Here is a 17,748-nt window from a genome sequence, read left to right as displayed (position 1 = left end):
ATATACTTTTATATCCTTCAATAAATATCATTTTGAAAGTTTCATATGTTTACAATTATTAAAAATAATGGACAAAAAAGAATTACGTTAAGATTTTTTTTATAATTCTTAAAAATATTATTTTAAAATTTAAATATGGTCACGATCTCTGTTTTATATACATACATATATATCACTTTGATCATTCAAAAGAAATATTTCAATTTTTTATTTTATTTTTATAATATAAGACTTTATTTTTGTATTTTTTTATTTTTTTTAATAATACTTTTTTTATGTGATGGTAAATGATTGTTGTTACTTGATGTGTCTAGCTTAGATCTTAAGTTACATAGTGTAACATGAAAACTTTTATTTTAAAAAAATATTTAAAAATAAAAAATTACATCGTTTAAGACACGTTACACCATGCGTTAAAGAATGCTAGTAAAATTTGTTTAAAAAAATACAAGAAAAAAATGTAAAAGTTTGATTTTTTTTTATAGAAATAAAAAGTAATAAAATAAATATATTAGTCGAATGTTTAGATGTATTTTTTTAAGATATTAAAATTTATCATTTAAATTTATCAAATTTGTATATAAAATTTTAAAAAAAATCAGAACTAAGAAAATGTTATATATATATATATATGAATTTTGAACTATTTATTGTTAATTATTGGATAATTAATAAAAAATAAAAAAATGGAGGGAAATAACTGATTTACAGCGTGTCTTAGGGGGGCATGCAATATATAAGAAGAAGTACCCCTGTCAACCTTCTCATCCACCTATCAACTCCACCTTCTTTACTTCTCTTCACAGACACACACAGAAACACCTTCACACCAATATACACTCTTCAATGGCACCCACTAAAGTCTACATTGTGTAAGCCATTTTTCCTTTTTCTTCCCTTTTTTCTTTATTTTCTCATAGTCAAGTTTCGAATTCCACTCTAATTTGACTGGGGCATCTTTCCCTTTCCTTTTCCCCCTTACTTTTCACTATCTGTGCCTTTGCTTTATTTTCTCCGCACAAACATGTTTACATACATATTAACATATGATGAGTGATACAACGATTGTTATTATTGTTTTCCCCCCTTTGTTGTTCGCTGGTTGTTCAGTTACTCTGTCTTTTGCTTATGATTTTCGGTGATTATGGCTGTGTGCTTCATTTCCCAGGTTGTCGATTTGGTATTGATCCAGGTAAGTGCTGAAATATAGATAATTGGGAAGTGGGTCTTTGTGTTTCAGTGTGCACTATTATAATTATTATTATTATGTGTCTTATGTACGGTTTTCTATGACTGAAAGTCAACTCTGCGTGTTAGTGCCACTAAGTCATTTTCCATTTTGGTAATTGAAGCCAGCCAGTTCTCTTTTTGTTGTTGATAAAATCCAGTTTGCAGAATTGCATGCGTTCTTTTGGCCCCTTGAAAAATTTGGGGGACTGTGTCGTTTCTCATCAATTCACATTTTTGCAGTGAATAGCTTATTTCTGCTGTGCCTATTTCCAGAAATTTTTGTTTCAGCATAATGATAAATTAGTCCTTCAAAGAGAAATATTGACACAGATCTGTTTCCTTATTCTCCGTTGATTGGTAATTTCTTTTATCCATTTCTTCCTTTGAGAAGGATTTGGGGGTATACAACTGAAGGAAAGAGAGCTTTTCTTGTTTTGGGAAAGGAGAATCTTGGAGGTGAGGAGAGAGTGGTTCTATGGGGAAATTAACAATAACTACCGAGAAAGGTATGATTCTGAACACCCCCGCAGACCTACCTTTTCTCAAGAAGGTTGTAAAGGGAAGGCATATGTCTATCCAAGGAATCGAGAGTGCAAGCCCCACGCACTTCAATAGAGTGTGGTCCTAACATTCATTATTATTGATGACTCTTCCTTGTCTTGCAAATTCCGATATAACCTTTAGTATTTAAAAATGTTTCTTTGGCCCCAACCATTTCAATTATGAGTTATGCAAATACAAACGAGGCAGGCTTTGTTAATGGCTTCTCACTGTACAGAACGAGCTGTCAATGTTATCATGTCTTGTCTGGTGGTACTAAAATGCTTATACTTGTCCTTGGTGATAACTTAGTGCCACCAGATGCATTAGTGGTAGGTGCAATAATCTTTCATAAATCACTGAATCAGGCTTTGTTTTGGGTTATGATGACTTTGATTGAGCTTCGGTGTTTTTGACCCAAATTTTAACTTTTACTGATGATTTCTTCTGTCTGTGCTTTTTGTAAAGGAATAGTGTCTCGACCCTTTTCTGGTTCGGGGTCATTATTAGTTTAGTACATTATGGCCTATGATAACGTCCTTCTGAAGTTGTACTTAATGTCAATCATAATGCTGTAGAATGAATTTGATTAAAATTTACATTGCTTGTTTGCTGTTTAGTTACTATTCTATGTACGGACATGTTGAGATGCTAGCAGAAGAGATTAAAAAAGGAGCTGCTTCCGTTGAAGGAGTGGAAGCTACGCTATGGCAGGTTTGTAATGACAAGTTTTTCGGGTTTAAACTCTCTTGAACATTTGTGATCATTTATTTCACATTTGGAGATTAGTTAAAGTCTATCTTGTATCTATCTCAAGATTTGCTTCCAGTTATCAAAAGGTTCAAATAATCATTATGCTTTAACCTAGCTAGCTAAGAAGTTCTGGACTAGTATTATCTAACATTCTTTATTCTTAGGTGAAATTCATAAGGGACCCATATGTGTCACTTTCCCATTTATTATTTAGTGAGACTAGGATAAATTTCAATCATCAAGGAGGAGATGAGTGGAAGAAACGAATGAGTTATAAATATGTTGCAAGCACTTTCTAACCAAGTTTTATATTCTTCACAATTCATCAGAACTTACTCAAAACACTCTGGGAATTTTCATTCTATATTTATGATGTTCTTATTCATACAGGTGCCTGAAACACTGCCTGAAGAGGTCCTTGGGAAAATGGGGGCACCTCCAAAGAGTGACGTCCCAATTATTACACCCAATGAGCTACCTGAGGCTGATGGCTTATTGCTTGGTTTCCCCACAAGATTTGGACTAATGGCTGCTCAATTCAAAGCTTTCATGGATGCAACAGGAAGCCTATGGCGTACACAGGCATTAGCTGGAAAGCCTGCAGGAATCTTTTACAGCACCGGTTCTCAAGGAGGAGGACAAGAGACTACACCGTCAGTCACCTATTAACGTGTTTTTTTTCCAACAATTATTTTTTGCGCATATTCCAATGATCACAAGTTGCTTTCTGATTTTAATGGCGCAGGCTGACATCTATCACTCAGCTTGTTCATCATGGGATGATTTTTGTGCCCATTGGTTACACATTTGGTTCTGGAATGTTTGAGATGGAGAACGTGAAGGGTGGTTCCCCATATGGTGCGGGTACCTACGCTGGGGATGGCTCCAGAAAACCTACTGAGTTAGAATTGGCTCAAGCTTTCCATCAGGGGAAGTACTTTGCTGGCATTGCTAAGAGGCTCAAGGCATCATCTCAGTGATCTTAATACATCAATCTACCATTTGAAGTTTCTATAATATAGTGCATCATCAATCTACTTAAGCAACCGAAAGAGTCATGTGCATCATCATATATAGTTTCAAGTTCCTTCGATGTCGAACAGAATAAGATTTTAATTAGAGGGGGAGAAGGAGAGAAAATAATCAATACTTGGGTTCAATACCAGTGTGTTGTCATTTGTCATAATATGTCCTCAAATACAATGTTATTATTGTCAGTAACAAGAATTTGGCAATTTTTAGTATTTTCATTTAGATAAATTTATTTGGCATAATATTCATAGCACGGTGCCAATCAATTACAATGAAAGCATATTTTGTTTTTATGGTGTGATAAACTGATAAGACATGAGTGCATGACATTGATCATCCAACTAACTTGCCAATGATATATATAGTAATTCGTTTTTCTATTGAAAGGCTTTCTCATTTTAACTGAATTTTATGTCTGTTCATTCTTTATGAGTAAAAGAACTAACCTAGGTTGGTAATAAAGATTTCTCTCGGTACATCGTTGCCGACAATGGTTCATTTGTTTTTCCCTGTTGCCAATGGAAGTTAGGATATCAAATCAGACAATAGACTTCGAAGCAGATAACACGTCCGTGCCCGATGAACTGTGGTTTGATTACACAAACGCTGTGGCAATATCCCTTTGCCTTTCTTCTCGTCTTTCCATCTTATTACCTACTACAACTTAATTGATGGATCGTCTCACGCGGAAACATCATTTTTCAATCCATCTGCTTGGATTTTTTTTAAGGAACCCCACATAGAGGGGTTCAATTTTCAAAGAGATTATGAAAGAGGTTGGGTTATTTATATGTGAGATTATAAGTTTAAATATCATTGTCTTCATTGTACGTTGATATAAACATATCTACACAACATAAAAGAAACTGATCTGCACAGAGATAATTTGAGAATAAACTGATTCTTCTTATTCCAAAGGTTCAACAATATACACTTATATAGGCAACAAAAAAGGTGTATAATACATGCAATGAACTGAAATAAAGACTACAACAATAATATTACAGAACGTTGTAACAGGTAGAACAACAAACTAACAAAATATTAACAAGCTAACATATTAGAAACTGAGATACACTAGCAGTCTCCCTCAAACACAAGGTTATTGAAAATAATTAATAAACAAAACTGAACTTCAGAGCGAGATTTGGTAAAAATGTCAACAAATTTGATCACATGTAAAAATATGAGTAACAATTAACCAACTTTTTCACGAACAAAACATATATTCAATTCCATGTATTAGTTCTAAGTGTAAACTTGAATTATGATTTGTTCTCGAACAGGGTTGGAACCAAGAGAACGACTTAGACACTTTTTCGATCGATTGGTCGATCTGCACCTCGCTCCTTCTTCTCGGCTGAACTCTCACCTTCTCGCTCCTCCACTCCTCTTCCTCGCTAGCTCCGGGTTTGGATAATACCTGCAAAAGGTACTCCGATGTTTAAGTAAGAACTCGGTATTCGACACTGGGTGATGACGTACCTGATCTTTGGAATTTGTGCCTATTTATATTATTACCATAGACCCTTTGTTATTGGGCCAAATTAGGGAGTTGTGTCATATTTTGTTGGAGATCCCACATCGACTAGAGATTAGAGCTTTTCATTGTATATAAGTGGGTGCAAACCTCAACCCTATGAGCCGGTTTTATGGGGTTGAGTTAGGCTTAAAGTCCACTTCGTAATATAGTAATCATATTATTGGCTTGGGATGTCCAATTGGTGAATTTGTAGCCAGGAGGGAACCCATGCTTTTTATAACAGGTGTCAACAGTGTGGCCAAGACGATTACAAAAAGTGCAGACTTTTCTAGTAAAAGAAAACTTTGAGGTTTTAACATTACCAGAAGGAAAACCCACTTTGCGAAAACAAACAACCTCAGTATGACCATATTTACCACAAAAATTGCATGTAATAGTGTGACTACCATATTACGAAGTGGACTTTAAGCCTAACTCAACCCCATAAAACCGGCTCATAGGGTTGAGGTTTGCACCCACTTATATACAATGAAAGGCTCTAATCTCTAGTCGATGTGGGATCTCCAACATATTTAGGAGTGCATTACCTAGTGCTTGATCGTTGATTAGTCTCATTAACCTTGTTTAGACGTAATGATTTTGATTGTGTCAGTGGGTTTGGACTGGATGTCGAATCAGAGTGTCAGTCGTGCGGACACTACCAGTACACGACTTAAAGCAAAAATGCTTTGAAAGAGATGGTTAGTATAATTGATCTTTAACTCTAGTCATAGAATTTTAGATGTAGTGATGACAAAACTTATATATTCCACCTCAACACTTGATCGAACCATCAAAATTTGCTTTTTGGACCACTAAGAGATCAAATTGGTTCCAAAGTAGATACAAGCACCAAAATTAGATCTTCTATCATCAATACTAGAGACTCAATATGCATCATAATAGGTAGATAAATTATAACTGTCACAAGTAGATGTAAGTTAAAGATGTAAACCATTAGAAAAATGGCTTTTAGGTAGCGAAGTATTCTTTTGACAACTTTCCATTATAATAAGGGTTATGTCATGAATTGACAAACTTCATTAACACTATAACCAATTTCAGGTCTAGTTACTTTTAAATGTTGTAAAATACCACTATCGATACAAAGCATGATCATCCATATATTCAGACCCATACTTAAAAAGCTTTAATCCTCCTTGTATAAGATGAAGATTCCTTTAGTTGCTGATTTTCCTGTTTTTTCAAGTAAATGATGGATATATTTAGTTTGAGAAAGAAGAAAATAATCATTAGAGAGACATTTTACTTCCACATTAAAAAAAAAAATATATCTAAGATCACCAAGTTGCTTAAAAGTAAAGACTGAGCTTAGTCTAATTATTACAGATTGTAACAATGTGGAAGAGAAGCCATTGAAAATTATCTCATCTATATAGATAAGAACATAAAGACAACTTATATTACATTTAAGTATTACTAAGGAGGGATCACACTTCTTTTTTAGAAAGGCCAACACCAGTGGTGGTAAGCCTTTCCTACCAAGCTCCATGGGTCTTTTTTAACCCATATATAAGCATATGAGTTTACAAACAAAAGTTGAATTTGTGGACTCAAAAGACAGGTGGTTGAGTCATGTAAACATCGCATCCAATAACAGTTCTTCTATAAGGAAGAGAGTCGAGATACCATCACTACAAGAAGTTTGAGTTACCTACTAATAGTTACCTACGTATTTGAGTTAGAAGATAAATCAGAACTTAATTTTAGAGACTAGATTAGTTTCTATTATTGATAAATAGTTTCTAAATTGGTATTTAATTTGATACCAAGATTTTAACTACCAACTTTAGAATCTAAATAATTAATAGTTAAACCCTTAGTAGTTAATTAGATATCAAATTAAAACTATTTATCAATTATAGAAATTACTTTATATATCAATAATATTTTTTAGTATATAAAATAAAATTTAATTTAATCAATTTAACAACTAACATACATATCTATAAAATTGATTTTTATTTAATAATTTTTTAAAACAGATAACTACAAAATCAACCATGATCCTTGTGTTTCTTCTGAATCTTCAATCCCTAGATCGCGATCAGAGGAAGTCAAATTGCTTAACAACATACCAATAACAAACTAACAAAATTATATTAACAAGCTAACACATTAGAAACTGCTATACATTACAATAAAGAAAAAAAAATACATGCTTTTCAACTCATATTGTTGGAGGCCATACAAAATTAACATGTGAATTAAAAATATTTTATTTAATTCTTTTCATATTCTTTTTAAATTAGGTTGTGTAATAATTATTTTTTGTGAGAAAAGAATGTTAATTACATAATGACTAACTATCTAAAAAAATAACTATTAAAAAGATGAAAAATAAATAATATTTTTAATCTACGTGTTAGTTTTTTTATTAGATTAGTGAAACACACGACAAATGAATGGAATAAATTATTTAAATTCGTTAAAATGAAAAAGTATCACCTTAAATTACCAAGTTAAACTACCCCCATAAAGTACCATTTGTCACTAATATTAATACTTACAAATGAGCTATTAATGCAAGTTAACAGAATTGAAATCCATAACCTTTAGTTGAGGTTGTTCTACTCACTACCAATGTATTCGTAATATATATTATAATTATTAAAATTTACGTGGGTCTCATCCTACAACACTCCAAATTTTCATTTTTTTATTAAAAAGAAAAATTGTTTCAGTGAATATTTTATTTTATTTAAACAATCGATAATTTTAACGACTTCGGTTTGGCATATAATTTAAAATTGTTCTTCATCTTAATTATTTTCTTATTGTTATTGTATAATTACTGTCCCCCATTGGAAGTAATTCTTGGCTTTTTATTTTTCAGTAGGGCTCTATTTATCATCATCACTCCATATATAATTTCATAAATATTAGGATGGTGATATGTTTACACTGTGTGAAAACATACATTTCACAATTTAATAAATTAATATTTTATTTTTAATTTAAAATATTATTATATTAAAATAAGTGTTTGTTAGATGTATTTTTTTTTTTTTTACTGAGGATGTTAAAAAAACTTTTCTCTAAATATTAATATCTTTAGTTTTAGAATGGAGGATTAAAGAACGTGTTTAAATAAGCCGGGCTGCTGTGGTACCGTGATCAATTGGGTTAATTATTGGGTTCTCCATACGTACTGTTTCTTTTTGCACTTTTACATGTTTTTCTGCCACACCTCCGTACCAAATATGAAAATACTTTTGTATCATTCTTGTGTTATCTTATTCTGGATTACATAATCTAATCTAGAAGTTAATCTCAAATTCAAAAATAACTTACTTATTATGTAATCCAGAATATATTTTTAAAAAATGGTATTCTGAATTATATAATATGGAAATTTGAATTTGAAAGTAGCTTCCGAATTATGTAATCTGGACACTCATTTGAAAAACAACTTTTGGATTACATATCTGGAAACTAATCTCATATTAGAAAAACTTTTGGATTATGTAATTCAGAAATTAATCATTCATCTGAAAAAATGTTTCCAGATTACATCATCCAGAAGCTAATTACGAATTTGGAAAAAATCTTTCAGATTACATAATCCAGAATATTACAGGGGAACATTTTTAAAAAATTAAAATTAATGAGGATGAAACAGTCCTCCATATGTTACAAAGTTCAGTGAATGTAAAAGGCCTTATTATTATTGTCAAGCCTTTTTGTGATCTAGAAGTTGCTAAATTTTACGGGGATTTCTTTTTGTAACCCCATAGTTTTCTACTACATTGCATACTTATGGACGTCTTGTTTCATCTTTAAAAAAATTGAATTGTACAATTCATAAGTCATCTTTTTCCTTTTTGCATAAAAAAGCTTCCGATTGCATAATTTAGAAGTAAAAATGAGTTTTAAATTATATAAGATTTTACAATCCATAAGTCTTTTCTTATAAAAAAAAATATTTTTTATTTCTGAATTGTATAATTTAAAAGTTTTGTTGACTTTAAGAGTGTACAATTTAAAATTCAACTTTTGCATTATGCACTCCAAAAATGTCTTACAAATTATAAAATCTAAAAAAATAATTTATACAAAAAATAATTTTCAAATTATATTTCGAAACACTTCCTTCCTATAACACAATATATAGACAAAAGTGACACGAAGACAAGATGAAGATTGTACCTGAGTGGAGAGATGGGCCCAGACACGGTCGGTTGATATAGTATAATTGCTGATGTGTCGATCTTCCTCTTCTTCGGTCGGTCGTTCCTTCTTGGTGTCTCCTTCAGTCGGGCGGGGGAGGGTACCTGCGAAGGCACTCCGACGCTCAAGTAAGTGAGAGATTCTAAGTGTGGTTTAGTAAGTGGATGAAAAACGTACCTTTCTTTGGCTTGAGCACAATATTTATAGGGTTGCCTAATGGGCTTTCTGTCCCTAGGGCTCAGGGTGGTTATGGATAAGTCTTGCCAGTCGTGCCCCGGAATACCCGGAGAACATATATTCTCTAAGCGCGTTCTCCTTATTTTTCGGAGGTGTATCTTAACACCTTAGCTTGCCACATAAATGCCTTTACATTTATTATGCATTCGGTCGGTCGGCCACGTGTGTTCGTCCGGTGCCTACCAGTACAAAGACCACATCCAAGAAGATGGTGGCTGGCATGGCCTCTGCCCTGTCAGATAACAAATGGTGGTAGTGACAAGGAAACAATTGTGATCTTTTAACCAATCTCATGAGAATGCAGATAAACTATAGAGATACAAAAAGAAATGACCAATTTTACAAAGCCGAATTTGTTGGGCTCTAGGCTATTCCTAATTATAATTTATGAATTGTTTGATTAAGAATAATAATAAATATTCAAAACTATCATATATATATATATATTTACAATATCGAATACAATTCTATATTCCATAACATATAACTCGTAAAGTTAAAAAAAAATACACAAATATTATATTTCAAATTATTCTATCAAATATACTCTCAAATAATTTAATCCAAATAACTTATGAATGATAATTACTAATTGGACAAGGAATGACTTAATCATATACAAACCAATGCTAATTTCTCTACTTCCATCTTTTCTAAATGAGAATGAATTTGATTAAGGTTTGTTCCAGATAAGAGTCTTGACGATCTCAGACCTAGAATATTGAGTGTAACCAAGAATAAGTGTACTATTAGCCAGTGTGTGTAATATTTCTTTCTTTCTGATGCATTCTTTGATATATACTGAAAATATTCACCCTATCCCTTTTATATTGGGTCTTGATATTGGTATAATTCAATAATAAATGCTGATTATTCAGAATCCCTTGATTTGTGCTGATATAATGTCTCAGATATGAACATCGATAGGTGATCTATTAATACGCAACATCGAACTATACCCATGACGCTACAATCTTGTAACCTCATATATAAACCAATAAGGTTACAAATTATTATTTTGACTTTTTCTGATTCTCCCATTTATATCGAACTCAGCTGACGTTACAAAATTGAGATATGAGATAGACATATACATAAAATAGATTTAAAATATGCAGTGTTTGAATGGAAGCAAAAGAGGACTTGAGAGTTAAAATTTGTGGTCTCTCTCATTTCATCGACAAGTATGGCGTGGAATCACATCAATATTCTGCATTTATTCTTCTTATTATTGCAACTTTGGGAATAACCAATGTCAACTAAAATTATTATGCTTAAGTCAGTATCCGAAGGTCTTTCACCCAAAAATAGTAAAATCCTTTTTGTCTCCTTTACAAATCTAATCATCTCATTTATGTCAACTACCAACTTGACAGCACTGAAAGGTATATATGTTACGGACCCAAAGGAAAAAAAGCTTCATACATTTGGATGGAAGAGAACCAAAGAAAAGGGACATTTCAGAGTTATTTTAATTTCAGGGATTTTGAACCTCCAAACTAAAAAAGAATAATTTTTTAGTTAGCTCTCATGATTTGTCATTCCATCTTTTTTTTTGAACAAATTCTTGTCTCCTATTTCATTTTCCTTCCTAACATTGAAATATTAATATTGGTAGATCAAAGTTGTTCCAAAGCTTGGAAGAGGTAAATTTGGTGCGTAAAGGGCTTGCAAGATCAGATTCAAAGTACCAACAAAGAAGGAATAACCTTTTTTTCCTTTGTGAAAAGCAAGAACCCTTTTCAGGTGGGAAGAAAAACTTGTACTAGAAGATAGATATATTGTCCTTGATTAGCCAAAACAAAAAAGAGAAAGTTTTGTATCAAAGAAAGATGAGCTAGGACTCATAATTCGCATACTTTAATAAATTATGCCTCAAGCCTTTTCGTTCCCCAACTTTATCAAATTCCTTCTATGTACCTTCTTTCATATTTAGTAACCAACCATCAATTTATGAAAAAATAATTAAGAACTAACATTATGAGAATGAGGGATTATTGGGTGCCATATCAGATCAATTTACAATATCACAATAACAAATCATCTTTTGGAAAACAAGGAGGTGGTTAAGGAAGTGTAAGGATGAAAAAGATGATAAATGAATATGGAGGAAGGGAGAGTCTGAAAGGTATACGATAAAGTTAGCATATATAATTTTAAGGAAAGAAATACAAGACGAAAATAGATTCATCTTCGAAGAATTTTTGAAGATTAAGACTCTCTCATCTGCACAAATAACTGGTTGGAGAGTTTTACAAAAGACAATAGTAACAAAGGACAATTTGATTAGACGTGAAGTTTCTTTAGTAAGTAATTTATGTTTTATGTGTGGTGTGAAAGATAAGTCAATAAATCATTTATTTTTCAATTGCAAGGTCGTTTGGCTTATATGGAGGATGTGTTATAATTGGTTACGGGTGTCAACGGTTAACCATTATGATACGAAGACACATCTCATACATACTAGAATTAATTCCTTTTTTGAACACAACAAGCAATAGAATATGTGGATGTGTATAGGTAGCAAAAATTGGGGAGATATAGAAACATAAGAATAAATGTATATTTAAAAATGATAGAGTAGACCATGTAAAAATGTTTAACGTGACACAATTGAAGATTTGACAGTAGATAACATCAAATGAACACTAATTTTTCTTATTCTAATAATAATGTATGAAACCGAATATATAAAATATATTAAAAAAGATAATTAAAGGGACATAGAGTACATGTCCTCTATGAATTTTAATATCTTAACTTTGTCTTAGAATTTGAAGTGGGGAAGGAATCAGCTTTGGAAAGTTTGATTCATGAAGATGGGATTTCTTGATAGGTGCTTGGCCATAAAAGTAGTTGGTGAGTAGCATTTTATTGGCCAATGCATGCAGTGGTAGAACTGCTTGTGGTTTAAGCATTAAGCCCCGAAGCAAGCTTTATGTTATTTGATAAGGGACCATAAATGAGTAGGCTTGGTTGTTTTGAAGTGTATTTAAACTTGTGTTTTGGGGGGGATTTTTCTGGTTTGACAGATAACGTGATGAATTTAAGTAGGTGTGATTATTAGGAGTATTAATGAGATAAGAAAGTGTGGAGAGAAGTCACAAAATTAACTAGAAAGACATAAATAACTGTCATGTGAGAAATTTTGCATGATTATATTTAATAAATTTGAGATGTATAAATTGAAATTAAATATTTAAAAAATTATCATTTAAGCAAATTTTAATATTTTTTAGTAAAATCAATACATAAATGAAATAATTTTTTTAAAATCGGAAAATAAATTATACAAATTTCTAAAATTTTTATTATGTTTATTAGCATAACTATTTTTTTGTAATTATAAAGTAGATTAAATATACTATACTAAAACTATTATTTAATAATTTTAAATTGGATAAAGAATAACTTTTTGTAAAATAATACCTTTTAAATAGTATAAAATATTTTAATATAAATATAATGATAAAGAAATCAACACAAATATAAAGATTAAATTGTATTTATGTAAATTTTTTTAATAGTGATTAAATAGAAAACTACCACTTATATTTATAATTAATTTTAGATTTTATCAAGTGTGTATTTATTTTTATCACAATTTTTAAATTTTATTTATTTATATTAAGTTTAATCATTAGTTTTTATTTTATTCTGTTTTTTGTTTGAAACAGTTAATTTTATTCTCTTAAGTCCACTTCTTTACTTTCTACACGTATCCTCGTAATTTTATGAGAAGTTACAAAATAAATTTAAGACTGACCGATTGATGTACATCCCATTAAAATAATTACTATAAAGTGGATTTTATAATTTTTTTAGGACCACTACTTTTTGTATTTAAACTTAAAATGTAAAGGTGCTAAATCAGAATCGGTTAAAGACAACTTGCTCTTATCACTTACCTAGCAAAATGAACAACGAGACAGTAAAATTAATTAAACATTTAAGGAAAATGAATTATAAGATCCTCCATTATACATTATAATTAATTAAATATTATTAATTATTTTATTTTAAATTTAAAAAATTAAATCTCTTTCACGATCTTCCATACCACCTAATGATATTTTAGAAGGGTGAGTGAAGGAAACACTTACATCATGAAAATAATTGAAAGAGTAAAATAAAAATTACATTAAACCAAAAAAAATGAATATCTTGTACTTTGTTTTTCCCTTAAACAAAAGAATTGGGTGGTAGGCATAGATTGGAACAAAATATATTACTATCATAATAAACAATCATTGACAGAAACAAGTGAATTCTGCATATATTCTGTAGCAGAAGCAGCAACAAATCACCTACTCTAATGTCAAGTGTGGCTGAATTTAGTATATGATCCTACTCTCACACTCACTCACTAACCACAAATTAAGTAACATATAGTTGATAAACTATATCTATGCACTTAAATATTTTCTCTTCCAGTGGTCACCAATCATTTGGAAGCGCACATCATTCTGGTTGTGGCTGGCCCAGCTTTCTCTGGTGACCTTTGAAGGGTCACTTCCTTTGTTTCTTTTCTCACTTTTCCTTCTTTTTATCCTTTGTTTTCTTCAGCTTTTCTCTGCATAAACTGTGCCTTCACATCTGCTTCATCATCTTACATATGCAAATAGTTAATAATACGTCATCAATTCTCCACTGCCCGAGTCTCTTTGGCTTTATCTTCTCTACCTCAAGAGTGCGCCTCTGAATGTAGGCGTCCACAATTCTGCACTACTAGTGGTTTCTGTTGCCACTGGAAATGTGCTTGAAATCGGTACCAAACACAGGCCTCGACTTTTTAAATCTTCCTGTGCTCCTTCTGACTCTTTCATATCATCACACTCCTTTCGACCAACATATATATAATAAAAGTTTCAATGCTACTCAGCCATATATAATGCTACAAAATCACTACAAAAACCAATCTCATACTAATTATTAAAAAACCATTAGTCATTACAACTATTTATGTCAGGATACTCAAACTTCAACTATTGCTATATATGTGAATGTACGAAGTAATAAGGGTACTTTAATGAGAGCATTTTAAGGGTAAATTTAGACCCTGCGATCTTATATAAATTATATCAATTAAAAGTTATTTAATAATAATATAATCACTTCAAATAGCCAGAGCTTATAATTTAATCTTAATCTTTTGGATAAAATTTACTCTCCTCTCTTAATAAAAGTCCTCATATATATATATATATAGGAAAAATATGAAATGAACGCTTTCATACCTTTTTGACATTTTGAGAGAGAAAGTGAGAAAAATGTAATGTTAGAAAGCTATTAGAAAGAAAGAAGTGTTAAATAAGTGCCTGAGAAATATATATATATATATATATATATATATATATATATATATATATATATGGCATCCATACATTACAATCTATACTAATAATTTATTTCATTAATAAATCATATCAATAAAGCAATATTAATATTAACATATTATCTACTATTGATAAAAGACATTTTTAGTAAACGAAAGTATACTATAAGCATTTTTGTACTACCTGCTGCTGTTGAATGGGAGCTCCATTTTTCATATATGAGGTACTCAAAACCTGTAATTCATGTGAAGATAATATTTAAAACACAACATAAAAAGTGCCTTATAAAATGAAACCCTTTTCTTATTGAAGATGTGTATATGGTACTCAATAATTAGGGTTTTCTTCAAAACAATGTTGGATCAATGGAAACATACATTAACTTGATCATGAAGGAACTTAATGTACTCGATGGCTTCGTGAAGAACGGATGCGGTGTCGGTCTGTTAAGATGAACAAGAATAAAATATCTGAGTGAGTTTTTTCATTTTTACCTTTCAATGTGCTCTAAGAAAGTAAAGGTCTCAATTCTATCATAGTCGTAGCTCCTTTGGAAATTAAAAAAAGAAGAAGTGAAAGAGACGTATCCTAAAATTTTCACCTTTCCGAAAGGTGAAACCAATTGCTGAAGAGCAGTGACCCGGTCCCCCAGCTTCTCTTTCCGAACCTGTCCATACATGTCAAGTTGATTAAAATCTAAAGTGAAATTATTATAAAGTTTGAACAATGTTGCATAGTGGAAAAAAGAAAAGTTGAATTGCAGTAAACAATAACAGTACAATACCTTAAAAGTTGGTAATGGAGATGGAGTTTCAATCCTTGGCCTCTTTAATGCTGGTTCACAAGCATCTTTCTTCGTTATTGTTGCTGAATCTAGAGTTTCTTCACTGTTGAGCTGCACTTCAGTACATATTTATCAATTACAGTCCCCAGCAGAAAACCCTAGCTGGCTAGAGACATGGATATATATCTTTAAACACCGAACATGAAAAATTGTATTAACTGAAACATATATGTACCTTAATTAATATAGTACTTGGGCAATTGGGTTTCTCTTGATCAAAGGTTGGCGTTTGGTATTGTGGTTGTGAAGAAGCAAAGGTACCTACTCTTATGTCGTTAAGTGCGTCGGCGGAAGCATTCCAGAAAGGGGTGTTGTTAGAAAAGTGAAGTCCAATAGGGTGTTGCTTTGCTATTGTTGTGGGGTTCAAAAAGGTAGAGACTTTAGACCATGTTGGTGTTAGTTCAGTGCAGGGTGTCCCATAAGTTGCCTTTGATGAATAGGACATTGGAGGGTTGGTGAAAAGTGAGTGGTGTGGTAATTGTGGATGAGGATCAGGGTCATATAAGCTTTGTAACGTTGAAGGGTTACCATATGAGGCTGATCCGATTGCGAAATCACGATTTGACGATAACCCACTGCTTGATAAAGGACTTAGACTCTGGTAATCTCCTGAAAATTCTTGGTTCAATGGCTTGAAATTATCAATTTGGTCTCCTCCACCACCACCAGAAGAGAAGCTCTTTGGGGTCCAATCCCTGCGACTTTGTGAATTAGAAGAATCTATTCCCGTTTCTTCCTGAAGCACGGATTGAAAATTGCTCTCTGCCCTTCCATTACATCGACTATGGGATAAAAAAAAAAGACAAAATTTATGGTCATGATTAGGAGAATCCAATAGGGAAAGAAACAATTAAGAGCTATTTTATACGCCATATATGCTTTGATAATATCAAGTTCCCTTTTTCAAATGAAATCAATGAGAAAAAGTTAAGAGAAATAAACCTTTTTCAACCCTAGTGGAAGCGCTGGACCATATACTAAAAACCTTCCACCCACACATATATTACATAAAAAATTTAATTAAAATTCTCTCTCACAAGAAAATGTGTTAGCAAAAGTAAAGTATATATCATCATCATATACATATTATTTTTGGTGATGCCTTACACTAATAGAGGCTGATTCCAATTCTCTGATGTTGAAGATGTGAGGCCAAAACCCATCATCTGTATGGTGGAATCCATCAACATGCCACCACTTCCACTGGCTGATTCACTCTTGGGTGCCTTCTGTGCATCAACAAAACCCAGGTAAGAGTTAGAAACAAAATTGTTAGTCTCTTCAACACAACACTTGGTTGCCTTCAAATCTGTTTGCCGAGTGCTGTAGATTCCTGCATCATTATTAGCTGCCACGGAACAAGGAGAAGAAGAAATCGATGATGAGCTTATAGGGAAGACAGTTCTTGCTGAATCAATAGTACTACTCCACCAGTTTTCACCACAAATCCTAGCTTGAAACTCCTCAGCCATGGCAAACTTGAAATTGCTCCTTTCTTATCAAATTGCTGACTTGTTTGTATCTATGAGCTTTGCTAGCTTCTTGAGTTACGTCCTCTATAAAAAAGTATTTCACTCAGCAATATAGGTTTACTTACAAAAGAAAAGGGTTGGAGTTTGAGTGATTTTATATACGAAACGGTTAAAAGGGTGCGAACAATGGAGATTAATCCGGTTGACATTACAACAGGATGACTGCTGATCATGAGAGAGAGAATTTTGAATCATATTCTAATTCTCCTTTTCTTAAAAACATATATATATATATATATATATATATATATATATATATTAGGATATAAGTGTGAGTTTTATCCCAACTTGAGTTTAATTTAATTACTTTCTTTTTCAATTCCATTAAGAGTTATGATAAATGTGCATATGGAATTATTTTACCAACATACTTGTTATATAAAAATTAGCATAAATAAGTATTATATATTATTTATTTTGTAATATTGTTTTGTTGAAGCTAACGTTGATATTTACTAGGGTTGAAGAGAAAATAAAAGACATTACATAGCGTTCGTAAAAACTATTAACTGAGACATGAAGAACTGCTTG

The 17,748-nt window shown here is 31.7% G+C and overlaps 2 protein-coding genes and 1 long non-coding RNA gene across 5 annotated transcripts; 2 read left to right on the top strand and 1 right to left on the bottom strand.

The window, feature by feature from the left end:
* Positions 1-726: 726 nt before the first annotated feature.
* Positions 727-3,777, top strand: LOC137811953 (putative NAD(P)H dehydrogenase (quinone) FQR1-like 1). 2 transcript variants are annotated; one of them, XM_068613815.2, is made up of 5 exons: positions 767-872; positions 1,169-1,192; positions 2,391-2,484; positions 2,914-3,176; positions 3,269-3,777. In XM_068613815.2, the coding sequence occupies exons 3-5, from the start codon at positions 2,401-2,403 to the stop codon at positions 3,501-3,503; spliced, it is 582 nt and encodes a 193-aa protein (XP_068469916.1). In that variant the 5' UTR covers positions 767-872; positions 1,169-1,192; positions 2,391-2,400; the 3' UTR covers positions 3,504-3,777. The 2 variants fall into 2 exon arrangements, with proteins under 2 accessions (XP_068469917.1, XP_068469916.1); XM_068613816.2 differs by lacking the exon at positions 1,169-1,192 and having other exon boundaries at positions 727-872.
* A 9,941-nt stretch (positions 3,778-13,718) lies between these two features.
* On the bottom strand, positions 13,719-17,157 carry LOC137811951 (transcription factor bHLH112). 2 transcript variants are annotated; one of them, XM_068613814.1, is made up of 7 exons: positions 16,793-17,157; positions 15,861-16,467; positions 15,626-15,736; positions 15,443-15,508; positions 15,219-15,284; positions 15,025-15,075; positions 13,719-14,343 (listed from the first exon to the last, which is right to left on the bottom strand). In XM_068613814.1, the coding sequence occupies exons 1-7, from the start codon at positions 17,155-17,157 to the stop codon at positions 14,185-14,187; spliced, it is 1,425 nt and encodes a 474-aa protein (XP_068469915.1). In that variant the 3' UTR covers positions 13,719-14,184. The 2 variants fall into 2 exon arrangements, with proteins under 2 accessions (XP_068469915.1, XP_090154911.1); XM_090298785.1 differs by lacking the exon at positions 16,793-17,157 and adding an exon at positions 16,628-16,665.
* Positions 16,797-17,411, top strand: LOC137811952 (uncharacterized). Its single transcript, XR_011081205.2, has 2 exons — positions 16,797-16,935; positions 17,015-17,411. It is a non-coding gene; the product is annotated as an uncharacterized LOC137811952 (long non-coding RNA).
* Positions 17,412-17,748: the final 337 nt, after the last annotated feature.

The sequence above is a fragment of the Phaseolus vulgaris genome, chromosome 2 (genome assembly GCF_051622355.1).
Source record: "Phaseolus vulgaris cultivar YP4 chromosome 2, ASM5162235v1, whole genome shotgun sequence".
NCBI classification, from domain to species: Eukaryota; Viridiplantae; Streptophyta; class Magnoliopsida; order Fabales; family Fabaceae; genus Phaseolus; species Phaseolus vulgaris.
This window is presented reverse-complemented; position numbering and strand designations above follow the sequence as displayed.